The 17233-nt window shown below is 48.2% G+C and overlaps 1 protein-coding gene across 1 annotated transcript; it reads right to left on the bottom strand.

Moving 5' to 3' along the window:
- Positions 1–1414: 1414 nt before the first annotated feature.
- Positions 1415–16759, bottom strand: RBM38 (RNA binding motif protein 38). Its single transcript, XM_064167466.1, has 4 exons — positions 16375–16759; positions 15517–15640; positions 14889–14943; positions 1415–2851 (listed from the first exon to the last, which is right to left on the bottom strand). Exons 1-4 carry the CDS (start codon positions 16540–16542, stop codon positions 2551–2553), a joined length of 648 nt encoding a protein of 215 aa, XP_064023536.1. The 5' UTR covers positions 16543–16759; the 3' UTR covers positions 1415–2550.
- Between the last annotated feature and the right edge of the window lie 474 nt (positions 16760–17233).

The raw sequence follows: 17233 nt of genomic DNA, 5'->3' as shown, positions 1-17233 counted from the left end.
TTTCACTGTTGTGTTTTCATCACCAGGAAGACAGCACGTTGGGCTCCTGTTTTGATGGGGCTTTCTCAAAGCGAGCCTGGAGCAAAGCTGAGCAGGTTCTGGGAATGGCTCTCAGCAGCAGTGCACTAGGTGCCAGGTCAAGGAGCATGCTGCTGTTCCCTGAGCCCTTGTTTTCTGCCAGTTTTGGCCACCTTTCAGGAAACTGATGTCAGCTAAATGGAAAATCATTGCTCTTCTCACTTCAAAATGCACTGGACAAGGCCTTGGTCCTCCTGTTGAAGAAGGGAGGTGTGGGTTCTTGGTGAAGACAGGAGCTGACATTCAGCAGTGCCCATACCACGCACACATTGCCCAAGCATGGGCACCTTACTACCATGGGGCTGAGCACAGCTCAGCAGCTCCCACTGCTCCCTTTTGCCTCCCAAATCCTCCCTTTCCCCCCTTCCTTAGAAAGACTCATGACAGGGAGAGAAGAATTGCTGAATAATCTCCAGTCCTGATAGTACTTCAAAGGCAGGTTTCTCGGGCCAGGCTGTACTCCCTGCCAGGGCTGTGCTGGATGCAGCACTCAGCTCCTTCTTCTTTGGCAGCCCCACAGCCACATCCAGAAAGTAATTACTTAAAAAGGAAATAAATGTCACCCACATGGTTGTAAGCAAAACCCTAGGCAGGATGAACAGAGGCCCACCAAGATCTGCATTCTTACACAGTACCAGCAAGGGAGGAAGGAGCTGTTTCCATTCATCGAGATGGGCTGTTTACTCTGAGGCCTACTGATGACATTAGACATGCCCACTATGTTCCTTTAAGTTCAGCAGGGCAGATGATCAGGTACAGTGCTGAATTCCTTTTGCTTTCACCCTGCAGCACCCTCTGCCCTAAGGCTTGCTTTAGGCTTCATCACCTTCAACTGGTGCAAAATATGCAGGGAACTCACCAGTCCTGCCATAACCTTTATAGAGATGAACCCAGGTAACTGGCATGAGCAAATAGAAGTATCAGGTTTTTTTAACAGTAAATACAATTATTCTAAGTTTGTAACTGTCAGAATGTGAAGCCTGAATTTCTAAAGCAGGTTGGTTGGGAAAGTCAAATGCAGCACCCTGTCAGAGCCTCACCATTACCTGCAGCCTGCCTGGGTCCTGCTGGGTTAGAGCCCCTCAGCAGCACATCCCTGAACCAAGACAAGACTCCCAAGTAGTGGTGCACAGGACCTGCTGCGAGGGATGGCAGCACTTATGCCATGCCCGTGTAATGCAGTGCTGGGTCGGGATGCAGGCAAGGGCTCTTGCCAGCCTCTGTGTACTGCACAAACACTCCCAGCCCCCCAGGAGCCCATACTCCTGGGTGACAGCTCAGCGTAGCCAGACCAGTGGACCTCAGCCAAGCAAACAGGGTACCATACAGTATTGAATAATTTGAAAAGTTAAAATAGTTTATTGCTGTTCTTTGTAGAAATGCACTTAACTTACATCATCTGTTCTCTTCCTTTATTTGGCTGTTGGTTTATAGGCTTAAAAAGGATACGTCTATCCATTTGTTCAGAGACAAAACACCTCTTTTCTCTCTTGCTCCACTCGAGATATTCTCCTAAGCTTCACTGACCAACAGCCCCCAATCTGTTTTACATAAATACTGTAAATGTCTCCATAGGTTGCAGCATTGTAACAAAAGATCTACCAAAGTAGACAAAAATGTTGGGTATTCTTGGGTTTTTTTTTGCATTTAAAAATATACCTAAATTTGAGATAATCTTAACAGAGTAACAATTACAATAAGAAAATAGTACAGTGCGTTGACTAAAGGAATATTCTGCTCTCCTTCAAGCCAATATTCCCTTTTGCATGTTGAAGTGATTCAGCAATTAAGAACTTTTACCTACATACAATAATTTAGTAAAATGAGAATTAAACAAGGCAGATACTTACTACTATTCTTCTGTCTGCAATTCACAGCTCATGCGAATAAAATCGCAATAAATATTAAAAAATAGTTTTTTCTTTTTTTCTTTTTTTTTTTTTTTTCTGTAAGGCATCTCTGAGTATTACAAAGTTTTTGTACAACCAAAAAATAAGATTGCTCTTTTCCACGTTCTCCGAGTACCTCTGTACCTCAACAGTAAAGAAGAGGATTTCAGGATTGATGAGGAAGGAGGGGCTGATGGGGTAGTTATAGAATGAAGACCATGGGTGATGGAAGCAGACTGTGATGTGTGCAAGAATCTGTAGTTTTCCTGTGAAACATTTTCAGTCACTTTCAGAACATCTTCAAGACAGTATCTGTCCAGATTGCAGAAAAAAAACCCCCACAACTTACCAGAAGTCCATTTTTGTAAGCAAAGACTGCAACTTGGGTTTGCCCTTAACACTATAAATAGCTCGGGTATGGATATGCACCTATGTAAAGAGGATAAAGGGTCAGGGTGGTTTATTTTTCCTTGTTGTTGTTTTCCTTCTTTTGTTGTTTTTTGTTGTTGTTGCTTTTGTTGTCCTGGTCGTATCCTTCCATTGTAAAAGATTGTCCTCGGTGGGGAAGATGCAGACAGGGCCCTCACTGCATGCGGTCGGGCTGCAGCTGCTGGGGCTGGTACTGCACAAAGGCGGTGGTGGGAGCCGCAGGGTTGCTGGCGGTGATGGGAGGCTGGACCGCGCCCGTGTAGCCATATCCTACGAACCCGGCGGCAGGGGAGGCAGCGTAGGGGTACTGATCATAGGCAGCTGTGGTGTACTGGGAATAGGCTTGGCTGGCGGCGGTGTAGTCGATGTAGGGAGACGTGATGGACTGCACAGGGGTAGGGATCACCACGCTGGGCTGGATGATCGCTTGGGGGTAAACGTAGTGAGGCGTGAGTCTGGGGAGGCAAAAGCAGAAGAGTCGGCAAAGAGTTGGGCTCCCTCCACCCTGCATGTCCCACTCCTTCGACCCCAAATTCGTGTGCATCAGCCATGGACATGGTGCTGCCCAGCAGTGCTGCCCTCAAATGAGGGGTGCTGCTTTGGGTGGGGACAATGAAAAGCTCCTAGATCCCGAGAGTGGAAGTAGTGCAAGGTGAAGCATGAACTGCAAGAACAGACACACACCCTGTTCTCCATATCTTGTGTCTCCCACTATCCAGGCTGCTGGTCCTCAGAATAACCTCCCTGCATGGCTGACACAGCCCTTGCCTAACTGGCTCGCCACATCTCCCTGGCCTCCTCATTCCCTGACCCTGCAAGTGTCCATATCCTCCAGGGCCATGCTTCTCCTACACCGCCCAAACCCTGGTAAAGGCTCCAGGGAAACCAGAGCCGGGCAACTATCAGCACCAGGGACATGAGGTTACACCTCTGCTGTCCCATCAAGGTAGCATTCCACCAGGGATGGCCACTGTCCCCAGGCACAGCTGCAGGCCTTCCAGCTTGCCAGCTGTTACTAGTTACCACACATTCAAGCCGGTGTTTCCACAACACTAGATGTTTGGGGCAATGCTACAGACTGCTTGTTGCAAAACACAAGATATTAAATTCTGGTTTTCCTCCCTTCAGCAACACTGCTCAGTAGTGACCGTGCCAGCAGCTCCTGACCTGGCAGCAATGCCTACATGGCCCATGAGCGTTCACATCCACGTTCTGTGGCCAGCCAGCCTCTGGCATTTCCTCTGCCCTTTCAATGCAGGTCCTAAAGCCCCAGGCCATTTGCCCCTGCTCAGAGATAGCCACGCTACTAAGAAGAGCTTAACACCACCACAGTCAATTCAAGTCTATTGACTGAAAGATCCCAGAGACAATTAACACCGGATTGCCCGGTAACTTGCTAGAAACTGCTAGTGAGGAGGAAAGGAAAACAAACAAATGAGGCAGCAAAATAGAAGTGCTATAGTTTCCAAAAGGGCCTACAAGAAATCAAGCGTCAAAGAGCAACAACTGTGCAAATCTGAAGGTTTAGGTCCATCCACACAGTGTCATGGGCCAGAGGAAAATGGGCAATCCCACATCAAACACAGAGTGCAACCAGGATCTACCTGCATGACTCCTGGCTGCTCCAATGTGCACAAGCTTGACAGATTTGGGGCTTAAGAAGTGTGGGGGTGCAGACTGTCACCAGCCAACACTGATCACTGACAGACTACAGTCACATGCACCAAAAAGTGCATGCTGTGGAAAAGGTCTCTTTGGCCAGCTGCTTGCTGAATCATGTCAGGCAACAGCATGAACCAAAAGTCATCGCCTGGACAGCTCTTTCCACCCTGCCCCCCAACCTCATTTAGGCAAACAAAAAACAAAATCAAGGTAAAACTCTGCAGAGAGCTTATGTAGTTTCAAATATTTGGGGGATTTTTGAGTGGATGTGCGACAGCACATTGTCAAACAACCACTTTTCAAAGCCTCCCACCAGCTTTTCACAAGACAGGCCTGGATGTGCCTAAACTACTCTTTAAAGATGAGCTCAGCTGCTCAGCGAGAGGAGATCTTGCCCACTCACCCACCTGAGTGCTGGGTTTGCAAACCCCAGTTGACTCCCCATGCTGCCCAGCAGCAGGATCCAGTGCTCTGGCGTTTCATGGCCACTTGCAGCCAGGACTGGGCACTTCTGCTGGATGAGTCACTGGCTGCCCTCATTATACCCAAGGTTCTGTCCTAGGTCTCAGCCACCACCTACAACCGGGGCTGGTCCCTCCTGTCCAGCAGCTATGAGGCTGTTTCCATGTGCTTTACAACCAGCTCTGAATGCTGCTAACCTGCTCTTCAGGCAGGAGAAAGGCTCCTTGCAAACAAGTGCTCATCTGAACTGAGGTTTCTCTCATTTTCCCACTCACATATGTACTTCAGGTTTTTATCTTGAGGCAATTTGCATGATGAGTGTTCTCCTCCCCTCACCCCTCACTACCTCTAAACCAGGCTCTTTAGATTTAAAGAGGCCACCTCAAGAGAAGCAGCACCAGGAGCAGCAGACACCTCTTCCAAGGAACTGGACCTAGCCCCAGCCCAGAGGTTCTCATGCTCAGTCACTGGGGTTTATTTTGTTTCATTCTGTGTTTAAACAATGCAGAGGTGCAACACTGCTTCTCTTGGCCTGTCAGTGTCCGGGGGAAGCTCTGCAGAGGCATTGGCCCATCTTACCCTTAGGAGTGACATGAGTCGACCCCACACACACACCTCTTGCTCTACCCATTTGTAAATCTGCAGTTTGGACAACAGTTTGCATGCTGGATTAGTGATGGATGTTTGCTGCTTCTCCCTACATGTGGCGCTCCACTACTGACTTTCCTGCTGCTCTGGGGCTTGACAAAGTTAAAAGCACTCCACACAAATGCAACAAAAAACAAATGCACAGTCCACACACTCCTGACTCACTGAAAAACACACACCAGCAGGAGCTGAGGAGGAGGATGCACCTTCCCTGTACACAGGCACTCAGCCTGTGCCTGCAAAATGACCAGAAGGACATTCTGAGAGCCTCAGAGCTATACAGCCCGAGCATCGTCCTCTCTGAGCAGTTCTATGGGTCACCTCCACGTCCCTTGCTGCCACTCAACTGGTCTTTGGAGGTGGCACATCCACGTGTGGGGCTGCTGGGGTGAGTGCACACTCCCAATTCATCCCAAATAAACTCCACATGCTGGCTTTGCCTTCACGTACACAGCTCCTCCATCGTGGGTTCCATGGTGTGCTCCAGAGAGACAGCAAATCCGCAACATCCTGCACTATTTTTTTTTCTCAGCAAGGAAATATTCCATCTCTTCAATGCTACTTTGAATAAAAAGCACCATTAGCTAGAAAAGCAATAAGTATTCCTCCACTCTGTTTCCAGAAATGCATCCCAGCCCAGTGCAGACACAAGCACACATCACACACCATAGCTTACTGTGCTGGGGGAAAAAAAAAGAAGCTCACACTCAGCAACTCCAGAATCTGCTTCTATGTAGAAGGGAAAGTTCTTTTGGTCTATGGGGTTTTAATAATTTAGCTAGAAATTTCAATCAAGACGTTATGCAGCTTAGACTTCCAAATTAGGTGGACAGATAGCGACTCATCGATCAAAACAAAACACACAACCCCGAGGTAAGGTCACTTTGATGACTTGCAGCTACAAACAAAACAAACCACAGTGCAGTACAATGAAGTTCTCTGCTAGCTATGTTTAGCATCCACAGAAAGTCTTAAAATCTTTCCCCCTCTCTTTCCTTATTTCTGAAGATGATCTTTCAGGAGGGAGAAAAAAAAAAAGCAGCTCTTTTGGCATCCTTTTTTCAGAAATCAGCAAACTCTAATCTGAATTTCTACAGGATGAGTCACATCTGTGTTTTAAGATGCTCTTCCCTTCCTCCCTCCCTGCAGCTTGCCTCCATCCCCCACAATTGGCTCTGCCAGCCAGAAGAGAACTTCATCTAAAACACACACAATGTGATTATAAAACGTCAACCAAGTGATCAGCCACGGCCACCACACCAAGTCATCCTGTGAGCAGCAGACCTACGAGATGCTCATGGCAGTATGATTAATTGCGGGCAAAGGCCACAAAACAATGAGCGTGGTCAAACCTAAGTCTAGAGCCAATGCTGGCTGCAGGAGGGCCTCAGGAGGGCTGTCGAGGTGCAGGAGGGCAGCTGGGACCCCATGCTAGCCCATGCTCCTAACTAGGTGGCACAATGCCACGCTGCCCTGGCAGCCAAAATCAAAAGACACAGAACAAAAGAGATGGTCACAGAGCCATTGGCAGAGGAGAGGCAGGCTTGGCTTCTGCTTTTGCTGTGCACAATATGAAGGGCAGAACAAAAGCAGCTCATTTTGTGTAGTCCTGGGTGGAGATGATCAAATGCATCAGGTGAGGCTTGTCGCTGCCAGCACCCTTGGCCCTGGGAGGTGCTGCCTTCTGAAAGAGTGAACTATTTACAACCTGCCTCCTCCTGGTTCTCCCCACTGCACTGGCAGGGCAGAGGTGGTTGGTGGGTATCCACAGCCCCCCAGGGCAGGCAGGAATAAGGGACAAATCAGATAGAGATGTGTCCCGCACCTCTTTTCAAACAGCAAGGAATAGGAAGGAGCTAATAAGGCCCTCTGCCTCAACTGCAGCTCTGTGCCAGAGCTCATCTCAGAGGCGTTTTATATACTTTATTGTATCAGATTTACACCTCAAACGTGTTTTAGCTGTACTTTCTTGGTTCTCCCTCACCTGGCAGGACTTCTGTGCATGAGCAACAAGCAACTGATGCAAGCCTCAAAGATTTGGGAGAAGAGCAGGCAAGAGTTCCTGACTCCCTTGATCTCTGCTAGTCACAATGGGAGCTGATTTCATTGCTTCTGGAGACGTGGGAGACAAATGGAACCCTCTACAAGGGGGACACAGCATCACAAAAACACTTGGGAAACAAGGAGGGGCACAGGGCTCTTGGCAGCCTCACAGAGATCAGCACACAAATGCCACCGCCGCGACCAGCCTTTTATTCCTTGAAGAACAAAAGAAACAGAGCCCTTTGTGTCTGCCAGCGAAGGCACAAACTCTGGCATTTGACCCCAGGAATTCGTCCTCCGGTTCCACTAGAGCTGACCCATTAGCTGCTACTGGGACACCCACACTGCCACAACGTGTGATGGCAGGCAGTGCCAGGCTTCAGTCGGTACTGCACAACAAGCTGAGCACAGGCACAGCTGTCCATGACAGCAACATAAAGACTACCTCTGGTGAAGCAGCACCTCCAACCACAGCTTGGGTAACAGATTTGAAAGTGCATTTTGGAGTGGGTTCTTGAGTTTAAGGGCACCGATCAGAAGCTGCTCTGGGAAGCACACCTCAACAACACCCAGGAACGCAGCAGCAACCCAGGAGCTCTACACTTGTATTAGCAGTGCTGCCACACCACCTTGGAGCTGGTGATGCACAGGCATCCTGATGTAACTCATGCCCGAGAACATCATTCCTGAAGGACACTCCCAAGGCAGCAAGCACTCACCTCACAGAGGCACTCTAAGTAAACCCGTGTGGAGTGGTGGCAGTCTTGTCAGTACATAGCATATGGGCCCCAGTCACAATGACAGGCTGTAGAAACATGAGAAATTCAGGTCCTGATCTTAAATCCAGACATGATGAGAAGGGCTACAGGACAGAGTATGGTCAAGGCATTCCCTGCCTGTAAAGAAGGACTTTTGCTCAGGGACAAGATCACATGGAGTCGACCCACCGACACTTTGGTGAAGATCAGGACATTCATTGTGCCTTGATTGCTCCACCATCCATTGTCATTCACTGACACGGGTGGCTTTCAATGACTGACACTACAAACCTCTGAATCTTGAAACATCCCTCATGAAAATGTTCTTTGAAATGTCAATGGCTTCTGCCTCCTCAGCCACTTCGAAGTAACACAAGGATGAACCCTTCAGCTCCATGGTACAGCATTTATCCTCACACACTACAGTATGACACAAACACAAAACAGCAAACCAACCAACACAAGTTCTGCTCATCTTGTAGAAGTCAAACAAATAAATTAGTTACTTCTCCTCTGGCCCTCTGTACCTGTGTAAACAGGCACATCAGTGGTTTTCCTGTTTCCCTGTTGGGACCAAATGTCACCATACCAGTGGCAATCACCAAGGAACAACCTGCTGCAACAGATTGCCTCAGACTGGAATGAGTACAGGAAAAGTGAGCATATTTCAGTATTCAGTGATAACTTCCCTTGGTTGCTGAGCCTACCAAAGCCATTGCCTGAGAAAGACACATGCCAACTTAAAGGTACAAGAGCAATCCAGGATTCCGATTTCTTTTTGGAAGGAGTGAGATAATTTAAGGAACAGGAGGTACTGTAGTAACTGAGAACCTACCACAGCACAGCAATGTCCTCATTTCACAGTGCCAGCACATCTTGACCTCACAATACAATAAACTAATGACCCATAGCAGAGGAAGGTGGATCCTACAGAATAAGGAAGAAGAAATGTCATCTACACCCCATAGGTGGTGCAGAGGTGTGTGGAAATAATAACAGAAAAATAAATAAATAAAAGGGGAAAAAAGAAGTTACAGACCCAAGATGAGAGCATTTCCTCACAAACATTTAATCCTTCCTGTCAACCAAGAGTCCAAGAACAACATGGTGAGCTCCACCATGAGTTAGTCAAGCTCAATATTTTACAGCTTTATCCTCTGCATCTTGCTTCCCCCACACCCAAAGGAAAAAAATATCCAAAATAAAGGCATGTTGGGCCAGACCAAAAATAGTTTTGGAGAAGTAGGCTGAAAAAAACCCCACTCAGGTAACAGGAGATATTATCTGCCTGAAACGAGAGCCATCTGGCACCAAGGAAAAAGCCACGTGGAAGTTTATCCACAACTAGTCAGCTATCCAGAAAAGGATAAAACCCTCCCCTTTGAAGTTAGCAGCATGCCCAAACCAGTAACGAACTGACAGAAGACACAGCAAATGCTTCACACCAGGGCACTACAGGAGATAGAGTCCCTCTGCATCAGTGTGAGGAACCCCAGAGAATGGTAGATTCACCCTGTCTAGACAAGAGAAAAACCAGAGGTTCTGGCAGATTAACCCCAGGAATTCTGCCTTTAACTTAGCTTTCCAATTTTCTTCTGTACTTCTGAGAAAAACCAAAGGCAGAAACATCTCAAAAGTCTCCTCAAGTACCTGATAAGTTTTGGCATAATATATATTAAACCAACTACTTTCAACAGGTCCATTTTTTAAACAGACTTTCTTTACACATGATCCCTTCCTCTGACTTTTAATTAAAACCATCCACATGTTTGATTTATCAAAAGCTCTTTTTTTTTTGATAGATGAAGCATTTTGAAGTAGAATGCTTTAGCTGTGACAGAAGCAATGAAATGTCTATTTTTGATAAAAGTTTACACTGATAAGAACAATTTCTCAGACAAGAAAGAAATTCCATTTTAACAGTTTCAGTGATCACTGCTGCCAGTTGTGCCTGAACTGTTCTAGACTGTCTATGTCATCTTTTCCACACCATTCTGCAAGCTGGAATCATGGGGAGGGGATTGTAAGCCTGACCCTGGCATGGCTTTCACAGCCTCCACTGCTTTGGCCAAGGAGAGAGACAGCAGTAGGTCAGCTATGACAGAGGGGAGCTGAAATGGTCAGATCTGTCAGCAGGGAAATTGCAGGGGACAACATGATCCTGTTTACAGGATTTAGAGACCAAGAAATAGAAGATTCAGTTTTAACTCTGAGGTCCACAACTTTTCATCTTTTGTGATCATAGAGTATATTTAGTTCTGGCATGTAGCTTGCTCCCATCTGTGGGGAACAAGTTCTTCATATAAGTCATATTTAGAAGTGACCCAGTGTCCTTGCTACCAAATTATCAGCACAACTGTCTAGTTCCTGTGCTGGTGTTCTTAGATCAGAGGCTGGCTGGTCAGAGCTGCATTTATCATCTGAATTATTGGGCACGTGTTTAATATTCCAGAGTTAGGGCCCAGAATGCCAACAGTTGTGCAAAGTAAAGACAGGACCAAGTAGGAGCTGGACTGCTCTGAAAGTTCAGACACACGCATAAATCTGCCACACTGCAGCTACGTGGCACCAGCCAGTTCAGAGCAGGAGAACTTTGCATCTGCCACTCCCCAGCCCCTGAAACAAGTAGAATGGAACTAGGTCTATGCTGCTGCTGAGGCTGCTCTTCTGCTGGTGAGGATGAAGAGCAAATACACCAAAGGTGTATAGAATCACAGAAGAAGACAGCACAACCCAAGTCACATATGCTGAAGATGAAGCTAGAGCCAGCTCAGCTTGGCTCTCCAGCACACCCAGGCCTGACTGCACTAGAATGGCACCCATCACTCAGAGCCTGTCCCTTGCAAAGTATCTGCTGCTGCCTTGAGCCTGGCACATCATTTAAGTGGCCAAGTTTAAGGTCAGTATATCAGACCATGCTCTCCTTTGTATCATTCTGTGGGCCTCTATGAGATGCAGGACAGGAGCAAATCATGCCCAAATGCAAAACCGATTGCATACTGAGCCCTGAGGTCTGATACCAGCATTTGCTACCTGAACGTAGATGTTTAAGACAATTCAAAAAGCCATTTGATCTGTTTGTAAATACAGAGGTATTCCTAAAAAAAAAAAAAAGAGCTCTGCCTGGCAAGCATTTAGTGTCAACAGCAGTAACCACTCTCAGGAACTAGAAGCAGAAGCAATTTGGAGCATGCATTTGAGTATGTCTTAGGAAATCTCACCTCCCCCAAACCTTTCATATTACTGGCACATGATTAACAACAGGTGCAGGGCAAAATATCCCCAGGGGGCTCCTCAGGAGCAGGCTTGGGTGCTGCTGCCAAGGCAGTTTTTGGTGCTAGTGCACCCAAGTTGGAAGTTGAAGCACAGGGAATGCCAGCTGAGGGGGGCTGAGCAGAGCAAGGCCAGAGCATGCTGGTTTATAAGCATAACCACAGAAAAAATGTTATTTTTAACCCAGTAGAGAAGTTTTAAAGGTGAACAGTTGCAAGGGGGAGAGGGCTGACACAAAGAGCGATTTTCTTCACATCCTAACTTCAACATCAATACGTGGAATTTCAACTCAAATAAATTTAACTTTCTGATGCTGCCTGAGACCAAATGTGGACCAGAGTCTGGGGGTCAAGGATGGGCAATGAGATCTCTGGAGCAATGACATCCAACACACAGATACAGAAAGAGCTAGACTCTGCTGCAAGAGACAGATGTATGTTTCCAAGAGCTCAGTCTCTTAGTCACTGGTAGATCTCCCACACAGATAGCTCCTTTGCTGAGGCACAGCCACAAGAATGCATTTACCAGACAGCAAGTCCAGAGCAGCAAGCATGGCTAAAAGGAGAACTTGGGAACTCAAGCTTGTCTCAAGCACTGGAGTCGCAGAGGACCAAGAGAGGGACACCAAACAGCTCTGTCACATCACTGTGTACTGCTCCTGGTCAAGTGGTCCACACAGTTGCTCCTACCAGCTTGCAAGCAGAGTCATATGCTTCTTAAAATTTCTTAAAAGGCACATCACTGCAGGAAGAGAGAGCTCCAAAGCTGTGTGAGCACAGCTCTGTGCTGGCTGCAGGGACACACTGTGGCACCATCAGCTGCCTCCCAGCAAAACACAATCTGAAAGCCCCAAGCTAAGCCCTCAGGCCTAATGATGCTTCCCTAAACTCTGAGGCCAGATCTCCGAGTCACCCTGATACAGATGCATCCTTTGCCTCGCATGACTGCTATGATCTCAGGTTATGACAATCTCGAGGCTGCTTTTCAAACCAGGATTTACTACCGACTCCGTGCTGCCTGCTGTGTGAGTGCCTGCCCTGCCAGGACAGCAGCAGGAAGGAGAGGCTCTTCATGGTTTCTCTTTCTGTTCCGCATACCCCAGGCAATATTGACAGCTGCATGTGGGTGCCTGGGGCTCGGGGGGAAAGCCTTCAGTTTATAAATAAACCTTACTGATGTTTGGGTAATTTTCATATTTTCCATTCATTTCAGCTTTCACCAAACCCTGCATTTTGTGGCTCAACAGCTGGAATATGACTGGCTGATTCTCTCTTATTTAACTGCCTAGCAGTTAACAGGGAGTTCACCTATGCCAGGTTCAGCTTGCACACCTAGAACCCCATGTCCCATAACAATGGTCTTTTGGCAACCACATGCCAACCCCTTGTCTCAAACACAGGACTGCAGGAGGAGAAGCATGGGCAAAGCAGACAAGCCACTGAGCTTCACTTGGGAAGGCCAGGATGCACCTCACGCTGTGCAGAGTACACAGACAACAACAATTTGATAAAGCTTTCAAAGGCAGACAGACCTTCATAAGCTCCTTGTCTATCCTCAAATCCACAAAAAGGCCAAGGAAATTGTGAGTTCAAAGGAATATAAGAGTGAAATCTGGCAGGCTCTTAGTTTTGTTGGCCCACTCATGAGACAACAGAGGAAACTGGCAGCCAGTCTCTGTTGACTGACAGAGTACCTGATGCTTTGCTCAGAAGCAAGAGAGCAACCCCAGTCATGGTGTTCAGGTAAACGGCTCCCTGTTTTGCCAAATGTACATTTCTAGTGACTCTGCTGCAGCAATGACTGAATGTGACGAAACTGTTTACTGATGCTTGCAAATAATGACATATAATCCTCTCCCTCCAATCCTCCAGTTCTCCTGGTTCCTGTCTCTTGGCAACTGATACATAATTTATAGTGCTCTCTGCTGTATTGCTAACTGCAGCTCTGCTGGTTTAATGATGAAACCAATGCCTAAGAACTGGAACAGTAACTGTCTAGATCACAGGGAACATGCAGTCATTTGATACTCCTGTATGTAACACCAAAAGCAAACTGTTCAAAAAGAAAAACTATGTTTTCCAGAGCTGCAGGGCTGCAGCTGCTGGGTAAGAAAGGCACCCACAGATGAGCAGACTATCTGCAAAAGGAACAGGCGTGCACCATGGCTCCTGCCAACACCAGAAGTACACCGTGCTTCACCATTTTGCTCTTCTCTGTTAGCATGCATGCAGAAATTCTTTAACAGGCTGGCCTTAATGTCAGCTTCTGCTGTGCATTATGAAAAACCTCTGGGGTTCACATCTTGAAGGTACTGCTGCTGCCTGCTTTGGGGGCCTAAGGCAGCTATTGCAGTTCCCATGCAAAGAGAGCTATTAAAAAGCAGCATCTTGTCTGTGTAACTAGTGGGGCTCTTGCACCGAAAAAAAAGACCTTTCATTTCATGACAGATGTTCTTTGGGTCTTTCCAGCAGAGACATAATCACTCAGGAAAAATGGCATGTTTGAACCACACACAGCACTCGTACAGTGGGTGTGCACTATTGTGGCAACATAGTCTCTTATATCCATAAACTCACTGGAATGAGATTACCCAGGCAGCTGACAACTGAAGCCATGAGGACAGAAGAGTGAAAGTTTCTATTTTGTTGTTGGATTTTTTTCTTAAAACAAACACAAACCAAAGCACAAAAAAACTCACACAGTCAAAAAACACACAAGCAGAGAGCAGGAAAGGGATGAAGGGCTTCTGTTGACAAAGGCCAAAATCCCATCTATTTATATTAGAGTCACACAAAAACCACAACAGAGCAGTGCTCAAAAGCTTTAAAGAAAGAAAAAATGCATCTACTTTCTTAATGCTCTCAGAAAATAATAATAAACCCCCCCTATCAATATTCACTTTCTGAAATGGTGTAAAAAAAGAACTGCATCAATCATTAAACAGTTAAATGAAGGCAGTATGACAGTCACTATTGTTCTTGTGAAGCACACTTGTCTTTTGCCGAGCAGCTGCCAGATCCTATTAGATGTATAAAAAGAGGACTTTTCTAAACGAGTAGGGATGGTATAAGCTATTGAAAACAGCAGACAAAAGCCCACTTTTGCAGCCTATTCAAGCCTTGTATAACATCTGTCCAAAATCAATTTTTGACCTAATGTTACTTTCATTAAGTAACAGACTTTGGTTCCAATGCAATTTGTTTTCTAGGATAAAACCATACCCTAAGCATTACTACGTGGGAAATGGCACAGAGGAAGCACAAGATCTTATTTAAGATACATGAGAACAGAATTTGCTTAATTGCTTTGACACCTTAAGTATTATAATAGAGAAACTATTTTCCATTCATTTGAATGCTTGTGAATTCGTGAAGTTGGCAAAGCAGCAAGCACTGCGCTGAATTTATTATGGCTAAGACTTACTGAAGATAAAGGAGGATCTTTGGGAATTACACTAAAGCTGACAAATGCAGAGAACTTCTGAAATCTTCAGCAGAAATAAAGCACTCACAACATTAACACCAGCTGTTCAAACTGTCCATTCCTGATGGCTAGGTTTCGGTTGGTTTGTTTTCCCACACATTTTAAATAATGAAGAAGCTGATTCACGATTTCAAACAGACTGGTGAGAAACTTGTCCACTTACCCAAAGGGTCTCTGAATGAAGGCTGGGTGGAGCTGCTGCACACCTATGGTAAAACCTGGGAAAAAAAGGCAGAAAAAAAGAAATATTAATGAATAGTATGCATTGCACCATTCCCCTCACATTATACAGGCACATTTACACCTCAGACCACATGTATATGCATTTTATTGGCGATGTACGTGAGAAAATTCAGAGCCTCACACAGAAGTAAAGCAGTTTCATGGATCAGGTGGGAATTCAGACTGGAGACCAGAATAAAAGTGCTATTACAGAACAGTGGGATATAATGCTTTGTTTTACACACTGTGTCCTGTGGTCATTAAACCAAAGGATGGAACGATGAAATATATCTGTGAATACTAATGCAATGAACACAATAACAACAACAGATTACCCATGGACGAAAACAGCTTTGACGCAGTTATATGAACCTAGGTGTGCAATACCAGTGTAACTGAGACAAGTAAGAAAATAGGGAAGAGAGGCAATATGACTATATAGTATCCTCAGTCAGCAACCAGAGCTGTGAGGGATGAGCACACATCAAATGATTCTAGTCTGAGCCACTTGTTTCCTTGTCTTGCAAGTTATTCTAATAGAAAGAGATGAGATATCCTGGATGCCTCACCAGTTTGAATACTTCTTGGTTTTGCTCCCAAATATGCCAGGTTGACGTTTGCTTTCCTGCCATCAATGATGGGGTTGGGGTCTTTGCATGCTCTTTCAGCCGCAGCTCTGTCTGCCATAGTCACCTGAAATTAAGCACGGCCTGGTTTGTAGCAACAGCACTTTGTAAACACTCCAGCAACAGGCACTAAGGGAGTTTATTTATTGTTCTATTTCGGATCGGGAGCTAAACTCCTCTAAGCAGCGAGATGGGAAGGGCTCCTGGGGACTTGAGAGAGAAGAGGGCTCCCCCCTCACCCAGTTACTCTGTTGAGCTGTCGCCAGCTGTTTTCCCGTGCTTTTCCACCTCCTCCCTTGTGCTGCTGGCAGAAGTTGGTGGAACTGGTCCCAGGACTCCCGGAGCAGCGGCATTTGGGTGGGGGGGGGGGAGGGTTGGCAGCCGCAGATCGCGGTGCTGAGCGAGGGCTCGACTCGCCGCTATGACGCCCGCAGAGAAACAAGGCGACGGGATCGGGGGAAGGTGCTGAAACGAACGGCACGATCGCAGCGGGTACGGCGGGCGTCACCCCACCTAGGGACCTTCTTCCTGCGCCCCCTGCCCCAGCTTTTGTCCTGGCCGAGCACCCCGCTCCCGAGCGCGCCGGGGACACCCTCCCCGAACCCCATCGCAGCGACGGGACGGGCAGCGGCAGCGAGCTACTTAGCAGCGGAGTCTGCCGGCCCAGGGGCTTCGCCGCCATCCTCCATTCGCGGGGAGCGGGGGCGGCGGAGGGCAGCACCGCCGCCCGTCACCGCGGAGCCCGACCCGTCAGGAAGTGGAGCGGGACGGAGGGGTGCAGACGCGAGGAGCGACACTTACAAAGCCATATCCCCGGGATTTGCCCGTCTGCCGGTCGGTAATCACCACCGCCTCCTCGATGTCCCCGAAGACCTCGAAGTACTTCCTGAGGGAGGAGTCAGTGGTGTGGTACGGCAGCCCCCCGACGAAGATTTTGGTGAAGGTGGTGTCCTTCTGCACGGTGTGCATGGTGCCGGGCGCGGCCGGCCACAGCCGGCATCCACCCCGCAACGCCGGCGACGAGAACACCCCCGACACCACCCCTCCGAGCCCCCGCGGCGGCCGAAGGGAGCGGGGCAGCGGCTGGCTGCCGGGGGCCTACAGCCGGCTCATGGCCGCGCTTTGTCCCGGGAGCGCGGGCGGCACCGCGCCCTCCCGCCGGTGCCGGTGAGTAGCGGCCGCCCGCCGCAGCCACCGCCTTTGTAGGGCCGCGCCCGCCCCGCCCCGTTCCGCCCCGCTCCGCGCAGGGGTGCTCGGGGAGCGTAGTCCGGCACCGCGGCCCTGCCGGCGGGTGACCCTGCAGAGGAACGCGGGGACCAGCGGCCAGTCCCCCTGCGGCGGCGGAGCTGCCCGGACCCCGTTCCACGGGCAGAGGCCCCGCAGGCCATGCCGTCCATGCACACAGAACACCCCTGCGGACACTGGGACCCCCGCCGGTCTCTGCAGCCCCCGGGGTGCCCTGCGGCCGGCCCCTTCAGTCCGAGCCTGTCCCAGACTACAAGTCCCGGCGGCTCCTGGGGACACCGAGGGGTACAGGTGGGAGGTGATGGCGAGGTGGCTGCTCCCGCGGGAGCCCGCCAAAGAAAACCGCCTCGAAAGAGTTTTTTTTTTGTCACGACTCCTTCCCTCTTTTCAGTTGCACAATAATATCAACCGCAAA

The sequence above is a fragment of the Pogoniulus pusillus genome, chromosome 29 (genome assembly GCF_015220805.1).
Source record: "Pogoniulus pusillus isolate bPogPus1 chromosome 29, bPogPus1.pri, whole genome shotgun sequence".
Lineage (NCBI taxonomy): Eukaryota > Metazoa > Chordata > Aves > Piciformes > Lybiidae > Pogoniulus > Pogoniulus pusillus.
The sequence above is the reverse complement of the archived record's forward strand: the minus strand, read 5'-3'. Positions and strand labels throughout refer to the sequence as shown.